Source organism: Diadema antillarum, unplaced genomic scaffold, assembly GCF_040938485.1.
Source record: "Diadema antillarum isolate AM-2024a unplaced genomic scaffold, OU_Dant_1.0 seq00000481_RagTag, whole genome shotgun sequence".
Classification (NCBI taxonomy): Eukaryota; Metazoa; Echinodermata; class Echinoidea; order Diadematoida; family Diadematidae; genus Diadema; species Diadema antillarum.
In genome coordinates, this window is record NW_027271445.1 from 2,643,141 (window position 1) to 2,660,585 (window position 17,445).

General features: G+C 37.3%; 2 protein-coding genes across 2 annotated transcripts in view; both read right to left on the minus strand.

The window, feature by feature from the left end:
- Positions 1-17,445, minus strand: part of LOC139733523 (uncharacterized) — a 666,293-nt gene that overhangs the window by 472,235 nt on the left and 176,613 nt on the right. The gene's annotated exons all lie outside the window — the stretch shown is intronic.
- LOC139733504 (uncharacterized) overlaps positions 1-17,445 on the minus strand; it is a 52,083-nt gene that overhangs the window by 17,086 nt on the left and 17,552 nt on the right. The window contains exon 2 of the mRNA XM_071644314.1: positions 159-452. Within this exon, the coding sequence (XP_071500415.1) occupies positions 159-452 (294 nt within the window). The remainder of the gene's footprint in view (positions 1-158; positions 453-17,445) is intronic.

The window sequence follows — 17,445 nt, forward strand, 5'->3', positions numbered from 1 at the left end:
ACTACAGTTTGGTAAGCCCTAAAATCGTGCGTAACTTCCGCGTATCGTTGAAGCCTGTTACACAAAACTCATGTGTAAGTCTGTCAAAGTAATATACGAACATTTGCTCAAAGTCTTAAACCATGCTTCTCAGTATATTTTGTCCCAATGCGACTTACAGCTAATCGTCACGATGGTGGTATTCTTGGACGTCTGCTGATCTCCTAGTGCCACTTCGCAATAGTAAAGACCTTCATCTGCCACCCGCAGGTCGGTGATGACGAGGCTGAAATCATTTTCCATGTTGAAACGTTCCTTCCTGCTTTCATATGTCCCATCGTTGAATGTAGCTACGGGCTCCCTCAGCTCATCGTTCCAATACACAATGCGAGGATCCTCCTGAATGTCACAGCGTAGTCGAATGTTTTCCCCTTTCCATCCCCGAACAGTGGGGGCAGTACCTACCACAAACGCTTAAGATAGAAATTCTCGAGTGTCTTAATGCGTGTATATTACAAAATTCGTTCCGTTTTCTTTCGTTCATTTATATAAGCTCGGCAATAAGATTCAGTCAAGGCTGTTTTTCTTTATGTTCGTTTCGGATAAAAACATACTGAAATTTAGTAAATAATACAAACATGCTTTAGATTAATAGAAAATAGATTATACAAAAAGTAAACCCCCCCCCCAAAAAAAAAAAATGTGAAAAGCAATACGAGATAATCGTAAGTCCATAATGAAATAAACAAATAGATTATATAATCATACAACATTACTGGGTTGATGCTTCTTATCACTATAAATCACAAGTTACACTGTATTTTTAGTTGTACTTTTTCTTTTTTTTCAAGCTGAATTCGAATTGTATGTTTGTTTGTTTTTTAATATTTTTGCGCAAAGCTTGTGTCCGCATTGTTGTGAGACTGCCGTGCAGCCATGCCTTTCAAATCATTTCTTTTTTTTACAAATCTCTTAAGTAATCTAGCCTTTTATATAGTTTTTATGCCTCTGCCACGTAGTGGTGCCGGAGGCATTATGTTTTCGGGTTGTCCGTCCGTCCGTCCGTCCGTCCTTCCGTCCGTCCGTCCGTCTGTAATGAATTTTGTGGACAGCGTAACTAAAAAAACCTTTTGAGGTATCGTAATGAAACTTGTATGTGTATTAGGGGGTGAAGTTGTGCCTTTTGGGCATACATGCTCGAGGTCAAAGGTCAAAAGGTCAAGGTCAAATACGTAAAATTTCACTATTTCCACCATATCTGTGTAATGCCTGAAGATATTTTCTTGAAACTTAGTGTATACATGTATTACCCAATTGAGATTCTCTGGTGAAAGTTTGGGGTCATGAGGTCAAAGGTCAAAGGTCAAAAGGTCAAGTAAAATATGAAAACTTCACTTTTTTCTTAAACTTTTTTCTTTAACTTGGAAATTGTTCAAGGTAACTTCATGGAACATCCGTACTGACTGGCAGTGATTATCTAGAGAATTTAGGGTTCATGGGGTCAAAGGTGAGAGGTCAAAGGTCAAGGGCAACACTTCAAAATTTTACTATTTCCCTCATTTATGCAATGCCAGCAGGATTTTTTTTTTTTTTGTTACACTTGGTGTATGCATGTATAACCTGATAGAGATTCTCTGGAAACTTTCTTTTTTTTTTTTCTTTTTTTTTTGCCTCAAAGGTCAAAAGGTCAAAGATCAAGTGAAAGTGCTGAACTAACTCTTTCCTCCATATCTCGGAAGTGGCTCCAGTTATCTTGAAACTTTCTACATACTTATGCATGTTCTGCCTGACGGTGATTATCCTATGAATTGTAGGGTCAACGGCCAGATGAAAATGGTAACAATGTATTTTTCAATACAGAAATTGCACTCTTTCTCTATACCTTGAAAATTACTCCATGCATAAACTTATGAATGGGTCAAAGTCAAGTTAAAGTCCTTAAATCCCCAAATACATGCTCTACTATTTATCCAATTGCACCTAGGTCAAGGATGGTGAACATTCAACACTTTTGTGACAAGCTTGTCATTATTTGATATTTTACCAATTTTGTGAAAATGTAATCACACATTGTCCACGAGTACTATAGACCTATTAGGAGAATCATGCATTATGGCGGAGGCATACCAGTCGCCTTAGCGACATTTCTAGTTGTTTATGCTTCGCATGCATTGACAAACGTTTTAAAGACAATTGCAAGCTTTTTATGATGTAACTTTTACGATATTTCATTTTCCCTTTTTTTGCGTCCAAATGGCCAGTAACTACATTACATTCAAGGTCTCAGAGGCATGAGTTGTATACATAACCATGACAATGGGGGTATAATTAGAAACGACACGGAAAAATTAAGGCAAGTGACAAAATGTGTCTCGCCCATTTGCGTAGAAGAAATTGATGTTTTACTTAAATTGACCATACCTACGACCTTTGACCTTGTGGTGACCTTCAACTTACGGGACATTAACCAGCCATGTTTGGTCACAAACGAACATATGGACCTAACGTTATGAGCCATAATCGAAATGTGCATTAAAAACTCAGCATTGGGTCATAAAAGCTAGTTGACCCCTGTTTGTGACCTATGATCTTCTAGTGATATTTAACACTCTTAAGGACACCTATCATCCAAGTTTGGCCACAAACGGAAATATGCAATATATCAAAAGCCAGGAGCCATGATCGAAACGCGCCGTAAATTCTCAACATTGGGCAATAAAGTTCATTGACCCCTGCGCCTGTTAACATTGACCTTGAGGTAACTTTGAATTACCACTCTTCCCTCCAAATTTGATTACGTGTTTTATTGACTTGAAACAGTCCCACTTGTTTATGGTAGCAGAATATTTTGATGTCGATATTATTGAACAATCTCCCTTAAGGTCCTGCAGGCGATCCCTTAGCCTTCCCGCACCTCCTGTTGGCTCGACAACATCGCTTGGCATGCAATTACTACGCAAGTATATGCGACATGCACGGAATTTCGAGTGAAGCTTTATGGCCCAGTCACAATGTCGGCGATCTGTCGAGGATTAGTTTTGGCCGGGGGTCGTCGTAGAAAATAAAGAATCCTTGAACAATCCTAGCAATAATCCTAATAAAAGTAGAGCAGTCACATTGTCTGAGATTTTTTCAAGGATTTTGACACTGTTTTGTCGAAAAATCGTGGGATTAGCCTCCGATCGCCTCCGATTGCATCGGAGACGATCGGAGACGATATCTGCGATCGTCTTTTCTTTTAATTCAAAATCTTCAAAATCTTCTGTCACAGCCTCCTGCAGCAAGAGCTTCTCAAACTTTTAGCGATCCGGTCGGAGGCGCCCTTATATACACGGCGATTTACTACGATTCCACCGTACGAATCGTCGGAGACGATCACAGAAAGCGTACGAATCGTCGCGGGGCGCCTCCTATTCAGTCGGAGGGCGCCGGAGACTACTCGCAGACATTGAATCTCAACCTGAATTTCCAATCCCACACAGAATCTTGCAACTAGTCTCAGATTACTCGGAGGACGCCTCCGATTAATCGGAAGGCATCGTAGGTCATCGGATATTGTGTCTGGGTTGCCAAAAATGGGTGAAAAATCTTGCGAGCAATCTTGCAATTTTAAGTTCAAAGTTAGGGACCGCGACGGGTGTGGCGATGCCAAAAAAAATCTGCGACAAGCCGCAGGCGTCCGTAGAGCGCCTCCGACGGGTGCAAAATCGTGAGATCTGTCTCAAGATTTTGTTGAAATTTCCCGGGTTTTACCCATCGCCGACGCATTGCAACTGATTTGTGACTGGCCCATTAGTTGTAGGTGACGCGCCATATGATCCGCCCATCAATTGTTTCGTGAATTGCGACAAATTTTCCGCGAAAAAAAAAAGAATCAGCGACGTTTGCTCCTACTACATTTGCTCGGATGACCTTTGCTCCTCCGACATTTTGTTCTTCCGACGTTTGCTCCGTCGACCTTACTTGTTCTCAAAGTATACCGGGGTTCCAGAAGATTTATTCATGAAAAGGGTCACACTTTTTAATGGTCCCGTTGTAGGATGTGGCCAAGGGTCAATAAAATGAATTGCTGGCAAGTCACATCCTGTACCGTAAGCCTAGGGGCCACAAAAAGGGGCCCCGAAAAATGGATTCATTCAGCCGAAGGAGGTCACGGACAAGAGTTGGTGGATATTGTTCCTTTGGGTGTACTTATCATGAAACCAGTAACGCCAGCTATTTTATCCTGTACGGGGCCCCAGACAGTAGCCCCAAAGGGCCCCACAAATATGGTGTAATTCTGCAGAAAAGGGTCACGGCTAATTTCTTTTGCAATGGAAGTAGTTCCCATCAGAGATATCCAAAACACCAATGCCAGCTATGTTATCCCGTACGGGGCCCCAGAAAGTAGCCTCAAAGTGCCCCACCCCCTATAGGTATACGTACAAACACACACAAACATTGATTTTATTCAGCTGAAAAGAGTCACGGCTAATTTCTTTTGCAATGGAAGTAGTACCCATCAGAGATATCCAGAACACCAAAGCCAGCTATTTTATCCTGTACGGGGCCCCAGACAGTAGCCCCAAAGTGCCCCTCCCCCCCCCCCCCCCCCCCCCCACACACACACATTAGTTTCATTCAGCTAAAAAGGGTCACGGCTTATTTCTTTTGCAATGGAAGTAGTACCCATCAGAAATATCCCAAATCCAGTTATTTTATGATGCACGGTCCAAGAGAGTAACCCCAAATTGCCCCCCCCCCCCCCACAGACATTGATTTTATTCAGCTGAAAAAGGTCACTTCTAATTTCTTTTGCAATGGTAGTAGTACCCATCAGAGATATCCAAAATACCAAAGCCAGTTATTCTATCCTGCACGGGGCCCGAGACAGTAGTCCCTAATTGCCCCCTTCCCCCCTCCCCCTTCCGATACACACACACACATTGATTTTATTAAGCTGAAAAGGGTCATGGCTACTTCTTTTGCAATCGGAAGTAGTATTCTTCAGAGATATCGAAAACACTAAAGCCAGTTATTTTATCCTCTACTGGGTCCCTGACAGTGGCCCCAAAGTGCCCTCCTCCCACACATATACACACACACACACATATTAGTTTCATTGAGCTGAAAAGGGTACGGCTAATTTCTTTTGCAATGGAAGTCGTACCTATCAGAGATGTCCAAAACATCAAAGCCAGTTATTTCATCCTGCGCAGGACTCCAGACAGTAGCTCCAAATTAAAATAACAAGACAGGGTAACCAACGTGCCACTTAACAGTTGTGGCTACAGTTGGTGTGCAAAACTATAAGAATGAATAAACCAGAATTTGCGTTAACTCTGCGTTTACAAGTTGATTGATTGTATTTGGGTCTTAAAAGAGATGAGTGTTGTTGCCGTTCGAATGTGGGTTGGGAGTTTGTTATGAATACCGGGTGCTATGAAAGAAAAAGATCGCTTTTTAAATTCGGTGTTGGGTTTTGGAATGAACAGTGGATTTAGAGTAGAATGACGGGTGACATAGGACGTTTTGTGGCAAGATCATTCAGGTAATCGGTGCTAAGTCATTAAGTATCTTGAAAACAGAAATACAATACTGATAGTTGATTCTACTGTCGACACTTTGCCACCCAAGTCTATTCAAAAGGGTTTCTTTGGTAGTTGAATAGTCCGCATTTAGAACCAGTCTTGCATATTTGTTCTGGGTTCGTTGCAATTTGACTAGGTCTGTTTTGTTACACTTCCCCCAAACCACCGAGCAATAATTTATGTGAGGTAGGATAAATGAGTAATACAGCTGTGTCAGAATTGCTTCTGTTAGAAAAACATTTTATCCTCCTGATACATGCTATTGCTCGATTAACTTTTCTAATTATACACAAAGGCACTTAATATAGGTTTTCCCGGCCAATTTCGCACTTTTGTCAGTCCATTTGATAAAACGTTCATTCAATTTAGCGAAAATCCTCGTCACTGCACATTCTGTCATTCAAAATTGCAACTTGTTCGTTCAATTTAGCATTTCGGTCAATGAAATTCGCACATGTGCCTTTCGAATTCGTAAAACGGGCATTCAAATTGGCACGTGCTCTTCAGTCATTCAAATTCGCCAGCACTGGCGGAAAATGGTATTTCAGTCATTCAATTTCGCGTATGGGCAGTCAAATTCCAAACATGTTCATTCAAATTGGCGTAATGTTATTTCTATTTTGAAAAGGTGAGAACCGTGATTTATACGTATTTAAATGTGAATATTTGTTTCATCCACACACTGTTAAGTATATAGTAAAGGTATCTTTGACCCTAAATAACTCAAGTTTGTTGTTCTGTAACGCCCCTCTTCTTCCATACATGTTATCAGAACTATACATGCCATGCTTGCACCAGTACCATAGATTCACTTCACTTTCTTATGTCCAGTCATGGCAGCACGAGTTAGATACAGGCGTATCTCTCAAGAAAACAGGGAAAGAATCATAGAAGCATTTGAGGGTAATAACCTTGACAAATTGATGGCTAGAGCTGATCCAAGAACTTTTATTTATTCCTAATGATAATTAACGCAATCTAGCACCCACCAATTGAAAATAATGAAACATGCAGATGAAAGAAATAATCATGTAAATTGACACCTCCTTCTCCCAATTATTGACAAAACAAACTTAAGATCAATGTATCCGTGAATGAAATAATGCTATCGAACATTATAAACACATACACTTATTTTGAAAGTACTGTTGCAAAGGTGATATCAGAATAAAAGCATAAACGTGTCTGCTAAATTGACTGCAGCAAATGCGAAATTGGATGCCCAAGAATGAATTCGAATGAACGAGCGCAGCGCTTACGTGATCACGTGACTATATCGTGCTAAATTGAATGAACGATTTGCGAAATGGTGCTTGTCTTACGAATTTGAACTGAAAAAGTGCTGATTCAAATGATGTAAAAGGTAATTTGAATGCTCCAAAATGAATTTGAGTGAAAAAAATTATAAAATTGAAATACCGAACATGCCGTCTAGGCTAAATTGTGCTAAATTGAATGCAGCAATTAGTAATTGGAATGAAAAAAGTGCGAAATTGGCCGGGAAAACCGATATTTATAACGTTTTCAAGGTAATCTTCTTCATGAGTAATTCTTAAAATCTGGTTTCTAAGTTTACGTTTGGTTCTAAAAACCATTGGCATTGATTTTCATTTGATTAATTCTGAGCCATTCACACAATGAATTATATTCATTTTGCAGGGTCATTTGAACACAAAGAATATTTTTTCCCCTGCAAAACAATGCCGTGTCATCAGCGTAAAGGGAAATTTTAGTTTGTTCGAAAGATAAATTACACCTATTATTGATAAATAAACAAAAAAGTAAGGGCCCCAGAATAAAGCCTTGGGGGACACAAGAGGTAACCTTCTCAAAAGCACTCTGGGCACCTTGAAAAGGAACACATTGCTGTCTGCTACAAAGATAAACCAATCGTATTTCAGTTGTTTTTATGCCATAGAAGGCATTTTTGATAAGAGGATTTCATGGGATATAATATCGAAGGCCTTTTTTTTAGAATCGAAATCAATCGAATCAAATCAAAATCAAAATCAAATCGAAAATCTAATTGTGTGTTTTTTTTTTCGGGGCTACTTAGTGCTATATTCCTACCCCCTCCAAAAAGACAAAAAAATAATACAATCAAAATTTTGCACCGATAACACCCAATGTGATAAATTCTGTTAAATGCTACTTTAAGGCCTTAAAATATAACATTTTAGCTCTATTTTGCAGAAAACCCCATTTAATTTGGTTAAGCGGTTACAGAGAAATGTAAATTGTTGTAAAGCAATCAATGGAATGTTCATTCCATCGATCTGCCATATAGGGAAAAAAGTCTTCTTCTTCTTCTTCTTCTTCTTCTTCTTCTTCTTCTTCTTCTCGCGATCTATAGAGTTTTTACGTAGCTTGTCTTTCTTTGCTTTGGCGTGCAATTGAATAATTTGAAGACGGTCCAAACTAAACATGAGGTAGGTTTGCATTAATGTTCAATGCTTGATCATGTCATCTTCTTGCACAATGAAATGATGATTTCTATTTCTGTGGTAGAATCAATCTTTTATAAAGTACAGGATATTCCCGTCCTTTCCTTACTATCTATTAAAGATTAAGCGCTTGAATCGACCCTGTACTTCAGAGCCTCTTTTCTCAGTTCACACTTTTTCTGAGTTTGTGCTTTCTTTTCAATATCTAAATAGGTCAGGAGAGTCCATTTTATTTTGATTTGAGTTATTCATCATTTTAAAGCTTAGAGTCTGCTCGTTCAGAACTTGGTCTTAACTGAAAATTCATATCTGGCGACTTTTTGTTTGTTTTGAGGTGCAAGGTCACATATAGAATAAACAACAAATTCCCTTTTTTTAAGATGCTCGTAAATCGATATTCACTACATGATAGTATGTACTTCAAATGTACTGCATTAGTTCTTATTTATATGTAAAACGAAATCCTAATCAGCTTTGTGCGAAAATTCTTTTGCGCATTTTTGTCATGAATGCGTCGGTACATGCTTCTACATTTCTGTTAATTGCCGCTGATTTATGTTACTGTTAATTGTGATACAAAGGTTATGTTTAGGTCCTTGTTTTTCATTAATGGGCGTGCTGTCGTCGTATCATTTTCTTGTAGAGTATCGTTGAAAGCCAGAGGAAGAAAATAAATTTATAGAAGCTAAGATGCGGAATTCCATGTGTGAATACTTTTGATTTTTATATATTGGTTCTTAGCGACATCAGTCAGTGTATCGATTTGAAGCATTGTCTTTTTTATAACAATTTGTCAGTTCGTTTTGCTTTTATTGTTATCTTTATACATTAGCAACCTCATTTTTTTCCCTAATAACAAATCCCAATGCCCTAAAGAAAAAGAAAAAGTATATTGCAAGCCATAAATCCTGCATTGTTTTATGGTTGGCGTTTAGTTTCAGGATAGCGGGTATCGGAACAAGCTGAGACATATAGCTGTAACAATAAATGTTTCATTTTTTTGTACATAAAATGTCTCAGACATTTAAATTCTGTTTAGTTGACCAGGCGGTATTTCCCATAATAAATGAATATAGGTTATCATACTGTACATGTATATGATAAATATAACATGCCATTTATCTCATCAAAAAAAAAAAATACCTTTCGATCTTGGCAAAGACACGAGCAAGTTAAGTCATTATTGATAATAACACTGGTTGATTACTAAAACTCCACAAAGCATCGTGAGTGTTTACGCCAAGAGTTAATGTTTTTCCTATCAACTTTCATTTTTCATAATAATTATACTGAACAGTTCTTTCTAAATTCGAATAAAAAAGAAAACGTTATACCCCAATATCTAAAACTCCTTCATAAGACTAATGATGCCTTTCAGGCAACAATTATTTTCTCTTTTCGTTATATTTTCCCATCCATGTAATTTTTGTCTTCTTTTCATTGAATTTTAAACCAGATGTATATCGGTGAAAACGTTTACATTTTGGAAATTCAGGGATCAAAATTAAAACATGTGACGCACTGACAAAATTATATCTCAGTGAAATGCAATTGATGTCAGGTTTCTTTCAAAACCCGATTAGGCTGGGATATCTCCAAGGGTGATTTTTTTTTCAAGGTTGAATGGAACTGTTACATATAATAAATTATCATTGTTTTTTCTTCAAATGAAGGGTAAAAATAAATTCAAATGAAGATATTTTTATCTTCCTCATCTTTTCGAAGATTTTGTTAATTTGTTCCTACGATGTGATTTACTTCCTGTGGAGTTTACGAAAGTTAATGCACACGGAAAAGTGAAGGTTTTTTTTTTCTCAATTAAGTATTAGCATAGATTTTCAAATCCTTATCTTCACTTTAATCTCATTTGAACAAAACATATGGCAGAGGTCTCAATTGTTTTTAAATTCAGAATGTTCAGTGGATACTCAAAATGCATTTTGTTCTGTCAAATCACTATAAAAGCCTTCTCAAAATGCTGCAGTTAAGCCACGTTTTGATCGGACATTCAGGTGTCACTCATAGATGTTCCTCAGTCAGACAGAGATCATGTAGACAATTAAAAGTATGCCCTTTGATTTCAAAATAAGAGTTTTGAAAGCAATCGACATTACTCTTTTATTAAACACACATCAATCTTTTCTCAAATGCCAATTTCAGCTTGAATTATTTTTCACACTAAAGCGCTGATTGTAACTACAAACCTCGAAATTGTAAGAGGAATTTCGAGAGGAATACTCTTTTTTACACATATCTATCTTTTGACAATAATTCAGAATGCCAATTTCAGCTTACTTTATTTTTCACACTAAACACCGATTGAAACTATAAACCTCTAAATTGTATTTTTGCACCATAAAAATCAACAACCTGTTCTTGTTGTATTATTCAGATCTGACAGTACTTTTGAATGACAGACAGCAAAATCGCAAGAAATATTTGCAATTTCGAATACTTTACGTAATATCTCATTTATACCAGAGAGAGACATTTGCTTTTACATCAAGGACATTGTGGCTGTAAGTTATCACTATAATGAAATAACCATCAGATTCATTTTTTTTTTGATGCTCGTAAATTAATATACACTACATATGTGACCTTGCACCTCAAAACAAACAAAAAGTCGCAAGACATGACTTTTTAGTTAAGACCATATTCTGAAAGAGCAGACTTGAAGCTTTAAAATGATGTATAACTCAAATCAAATGGACTCTCCTAACCTATCTAAATATCGGAAAGAAAGCACAAACTCAGGAAAAGTGTGAACTGAGAAAGGAGGCTCTGAAGTACAGTGTCTATTCAAGCGCTTAATCTTTACCAAACCGTGCTGGGTGTGCGATGAATGGGACAAAAAACAGGAAGTAAACCACCAGAGTAACAACAAGGAAGAGATTATCAAATCAAACTGAAATTATGCATGCCTCATTAACACATTCTGTCCATAAACAATGCCAACTTTCAAAGCAGTAGCATTATCTCTTCAAAAGTTATTAGAGTTGAAAGTGAAGAGTGTGGACAAGGTTTTTCAGAAATGAAAAAAGGGATTCTAAAGACACACCTAATCACACTATTCTACCAAAAATGTTCGAGATAAATTTCTAAAAGACACACTGTCCTGCCCGTTTTATGATACCAAATTTTAGCATAATGTAAAAGAAGACCCGCTCTTTCAGAAAATATGAAAAAGTCAAGTTCGGCCAGGTTGACCCATTTCACTTATTTTCAGTCCTCATGCAAAATCAGTGTGTGCGAGTTTATGTTCGTTTTGAGGTGCACGGTCAAATATGTACTTCAAATGTACTGCATTAGTTTTTAATAATATGTGAAACGAAATCCTAATCACCTTTGTGCGTAAATTCGTTTGAGCATTTTTGTCATGAATGTGTCGGTACATGTTTCTACATTTCTGGTAATTGTCGCTGATTTATGTTAATTGTGATACAAACGTTATGTTTGGGTCCTTGTCTTTCATTAATATGGGCGTGCTGTCGTCGTATCATTTTCTTGTAGAGTATCGTTGAAAGCCAGTGGAAGAAAATGAATTTATAGAAGCTAATATGCGGAATTTCACGTGTGAATACTTTTGATTATAGATATACGGGTTCTTATAGCGACATCAGTCAGCGTATCGGTTTGAAGCATTGTCTTTTTTATAACAATTTGTCAGTTCGTTTTGCTTTTATTGTTATCTTTATACATTGGCAACCTCATTTTTTTCCTAATAACAAATCCCCATGCCCTAAAGAAAAAGAAAAAGTATATTGCAAGCCATAGATCCTGCAATGTTTTATGGTTGGCGTTTAGTTTGAGGATAGCGGGTATCGGAACAAGCTGAGACATATAACTGTAACGATAAATTTTTCATTTTTTGTACAGAAAATGTCTCAGACATTGAAATTCTGTTTAGTTGACCGGGCGGTATTTCCCATATATAAATGAATATAGGTTATCATACTGTACAGGTATATGATAAATATAACATGCCATTTATCTCATCAAAAAATACCTTTCGAACTTGGCAAAGACACGAGCAAGTGAAGTCATAATTGATAATAACACTGGTTGATTACTAAAACTCCACAAAGCATCGTGAGTGTTTACGCCAAGAGTTAATGTGTTTCCTATCAACTTTCATTTTTCATTATTATTATACTGAACAGTTCTTTCTAAATTTGAATAGAAAAGAAAACGTTATACCCCAATATCTAAAACTCTTTCATAAGACTACTGATGATGCCTTTCAGGCAAAAATTATTTTCTCTTTTCCTTATATTTTTCCCATGCATGTAATTTTTGTCTTCTTTTCATTGGTTTTTAAACCAGACAATTTGGAATTTCAGGGTTCAGAATTAAAACATGTGACGCACTGACAAAATTATATCTCAGTGAAATGCAATTGATGTCAGGTTTCTTTCAAAACCCGATTAGGCTGGGATATCTCCAAGGGTGATTTTTTTTATATTTTTTTATTGAAGGTTGAATGGAACTGTTACATATACTAAATTATCATTGTTTTGGAGAAATTTCAAATGAGGGGTAAAAATAAAAATTCAAATGAAGATATTTTCATCTTCCTCATCTTTTCGAAGATTTTGTTAATTTGTTCCTACGATGTGATTTACTTCCTGTGAAGTTTACGAAAGTTAATGCACACGGAAAAGTGAAGTTTTTTTTTTTCTCAATTAAGTATTAGCATAGATTTTCAAATCCTTATCTTCACTTTAATCTCATTTGAACAAAACATATGGCAAAGGTCTCAATTGTTTTTAAATTTAGAATGTTCAGTGGATACTCAAAAATGCATTTTGTTCTGTCAAATCACTATAAAAGCCTTCTCAAAATGCTGAAGAGGAATTTTGATTTTTGCACCATAAAAATCAACAACCTGTTCTTGTTGTATTATTCAGATCTGACAGTACTTTTGAATGACAGACAGCAAAATCACAAGAAATATTTGCAATTTCGAATACTTTACGTAATATCTCATTTATATCAGAGAGAGACATTTGCTTGTACATCAAGGACATTGTGGCTGTAAGTCATCACTATAATGGAATAAACATCAAATTCATTTTTTTGCATGCTCGTAAATTAATATACTCTACATTATGTACTTCAAATGTACTGCATTAGTTTTTGATGATATGTGAAACGAAATCCTAATCACCTTTGTGCGCAAATTCGTTTGTGCATTTTTGTCATGAATGCGTCGGTACATGTTTCTACATTTCTGGTAATTGCCGCTGATTTATGTTAATTGTGATACAAACGTTATGTTTGGGTCCTTGTCTTTCATTAATATGGGCGTGCTGTCGTCGTATCATTTTCTTGTAGAGTATCGTTGAAAGCCAGTGGAAGAAAATGAATTTATAGAAGCTAATATGCGGAATTTCACGTGTGAATACTTTTGATTATAGATATATGGGTTGTTATAGCGACATCAGTCAGCGTATCGGTTTGAAGCATTGTCTTTTTTATAACAATTTGTCAGTTCGTTTTGCTTTTATTGTTATCTTTATACATGGGCAACTTCATTTTTTTCCCTAATAAGAAAATCCCCATCCCCTAAAGAAAAAGAAAAAAGAAAAATAGAAAGTATATTGCAAAGCCATAGATCCTGTATTGTTTTATGGTTGCCGTTTAGTTTGAGGATAGCGGATATCGGAACAAACAGCTTGAGATTCGGAAATAGACTGAGGTAGCAGGAAGCGAGGTACCAGAGGGGTTGTGAAAATTCAAACAATGGTGGACAAAACGAAGGGAAAACCATCTGTATATAATGTGCACGCTGAGTGATGAAACGTGTGTCTTTTTCTCGTACATATTGTGTAGTCGTGATAGTCTAGTAGGATTTCTTTAAAAAAGACTGTCTGTTTAAGATCTCATACAGGCAAAAGTTCGAAACCAGTTTTCTTTACCTTAAAAAAAATAAGAATAAGAATAAGGAAATAAGTATACTAAATTGGAAAAAAAAATCCCAAACATAATTCGATGATCTTTGACCATCTAATCTGCATTAAAATTGAATGCTCATATTCACCAAAACTTGAATTACGATTTGCGTTAAAGATTTTCTATAAATCTGTAAAACAAAGTTTCCTAGATTTATTTTTAATCTTTAATGTAATACCTATTTTACGGATCCACATTTCTAATAAGTATAAATCGATAGTTTGTAGAATCTATATTCAATCAACATGGAAAATAAGTGTTCAAATATGCAAATATGTAGGGCCTATAGCATCAGCACTGGCGATCTAATGTCAAGCCTTCTTTTCCTTTTGTTTATTTTTGCAACGACGCTTTAATCTCTATAACATGTCATGGAAATGATAGACGAAAAAGTGGTCTGCGATATAGTCACAAGGGCGCACATTCAAAAGTAAGCATGTGGGCATTACACAGAGTTACCCAATGCACATCCAACTCAATAAAAACAAGCACATATACCCACATTGATACATCCTTGGTACATGCCTTTAAAGAGGATGGATAGTACCTTATCAGTGGGAATCAGTGGGAATGTTTGGGATGATAACTGTTTATACCAATTCTTAATTGTGTATTCATTTAAGCAAATTTATTATATCTATTGATATTAATTATTGCTTCAGAATGGTCTCGTAGTCAAATAGTGTGCAGTTCAATGTTTCTAGGTTTAATAGCATGCGTGAACATTGTCGGGGCAATCGTTAAGTGTACGTTAACAATCCACTTTCATATTTTTCTGAAAGAACAAGTCTTCTTCTACATTATGTTAAAATTTGGGATCATAAAATGAACAGGAAAGTGCTATTGTAGCATTTGATTTTGGACACTTTTTTTTATAGAATAGTGTGAATTGGTGTGTCTTAAGAGTCTCCCTTTCATTTCTTTAAAAAAAACACACGCACTCTTTACTTTCAACTCTAATAATATCAGAAAGGATAATACTACTGCTTTGAAAGTTGGTATCCATAATGGACAGAATGTGTTAATAAAGCATGAAAGCTTTTAGTTTAATTTGATAACCACTTCATTGTGGTTAACTGGTTTTCAACTTTCTTTTTGTCCCGTTCATTGTAGCACAGCTTGGTGGAGATTTAACGGTAGACCCTGTGTTCAGAGGCTCTTTTCTCAGTTCACACTTTTCTGAAGTGTGCTTTCTTTCCAATATTTAGATAGGTTAGGAGAGTCCATTTGATTTGAGTTATACATCAATTTAAAGCTTAAAGTCTGATTTTTCACAGTCTGCTCTGAACTAGAAATCCATGTATGGCGACTTTTTTTGTTTGCTTTGTGGTGCAGAGTTACATATACTACGGTGAGCTATAGGACTGGTGCTGACAAAACTGGAATGTGATACGCATAGCAATCTGGCGACAAGTTTATATGAAGGAAGAAGAGATGTAATCAGTTCTCTATGGATGCTTTCACAAGGATGAAGGGACTGAAATTAGGTTGCTGGCTACTCTGGCAAGCTTTGTCTGTGCAGCCTACTAACGCATCTACATCAGGACTATCTGCGAACTGCGATGGCATCTCTTCTGCAAGCATAGGGGAGAAATTGACAAGCTACCTCTCGCCCTTATAGACCGGGGGCCCAGAAGATTTATTCAGCTGAAAAGGGACACTTTTTAGTGGTCTCATCGTATAAGGATGTGGCCAAGGGTCAATAAAATGAATTGCTGGCAAGTCACATCCTGTACCGTAAGCCTAGGGACCACAAAAAGGGCCCCCGAAAATGGATCTATTCAGCCGAAGGGGGTCACGGACAAAAGTTGGTGGATATTGTTCCTTTGGGTGTACTTATCATGGAAACAGCAATGCCAGCTATTTTATCCCGACGGGGCCCCAGACAGTAGCCCAAAAGGGCCCCACAAATATGGTGTCATTCAGCTGAAAAGGGTCACGGCTAATTGCTTTTGCAATGGAAGTAGTTCCCATCAGAGATATCCAAAACACCAATGCCAGCTATTTTATTCTGCACGGGGCCCCAGTCAGTAACCCCAAGTTGCTCCCCCCCCCCCCCCCCACACACACACACATTGATTTTATTCAGCTGAAAAGGGTCATGGCTACTTTCTTTTGCGATCGGAAGTAGTAGGCATACTCATCAGAGATATTCAAAAATACTAAAGCCAGTTGCAATGGAGGTAGTACCCATCAGAGATATCCAAAATACCAAAGCCAGTTACTTTATCCTGTACGGGGCCCCAGACAGTATAGCCCCAAACACGGGTAATTTCTTTTGCACTGGAAGAAGTACCTATCAGAGATATTCAACACACCAAGGCCAGTGATGTTATCCTGTACAGAGTCCCAGACAGTAGCTCTACAGTGTCCCATCCATCAAACATGTACTGTGAATCAGCTGAAATTGGTCTTACAAATTATTTCGTAACGTAAATATCAGGGCCTACTGAACAGAGATATCACAAACACCAAAGCAAGTCATCTTATCCTGTATACGGGGTCCTATAGGTTACAGTAGCAAAACACCCACGAAATTTGCAAAGGAAACATACTTCTGTACAGTACACAACCGAGATGACCATATTACGAAGGAAAACAAGTCATTTCATCCTGTACTGGGTCCAGTACGCGATTTTTTTTTCCGTAACCCTAACGCGTCGAAATTGCCCATTGTGTCACTTGAGCAAAGACTATCAGTGTACAAGTTGGTTTTTGTACGCATGTGCGTGGACTTCGCAGTTAGGCGCTGAGTTCGTACTGTTACACAGTATACAGAGTACCATTGGCATGGTCGTCTGCTAACCATTGAGTTCATACTGTTCACACAGTATACAGAGTACCATTGGCATGGTCGTCTGCTAACCACAGAATCAGATTACAATGTGAGAATGGGACACCGTCCTTCAAGCAGAAACATAACAACGGGTTTGTGTATGGGTATGTGTATGCGCGTGTGTGAGTGTTTGTGCGTGTGTGGTGTGCGTGTTGTGTGTGTGTGTGTGTGTGTGTGTGTGTGTGTGTGTGTGTGTTTCCACTTCACATGTCATCGCCATCGCGTTCGGCTTTGCCTTAGGTGGTATTTTTGTAGTTTTGTTAGCCGTCTGCTGACACTTTTCCTGTGTCTCGCGAGACTTGCGTTACTAGGATGCATGCAAACTCGACGTCGTCATCAATATCTTGCAAAAAGTAAGTTGGAAATCTAATTGAAGATTGGAATAAATCATAATCAAAGTATTATATATACGTCGCGACACGTAGCGGTATAATTTGACAAAGAAGGTTGCTTCACTAACCTATATTATAGGTTAGTGAAGCAACCTTCTTTGTCAAATTTGTAATCTGCTATTTACATGTAAATTAACGTCTGCATATCTGTTCATTTTACTCATGTTTGTATTCCCATATACACTATAGTCTTGTATATCTTTTGTGTCATGTGTAATCTTTGAGTATTGTATTCACTGGTTTGTTATATTGTTATTTATACTCTTTGT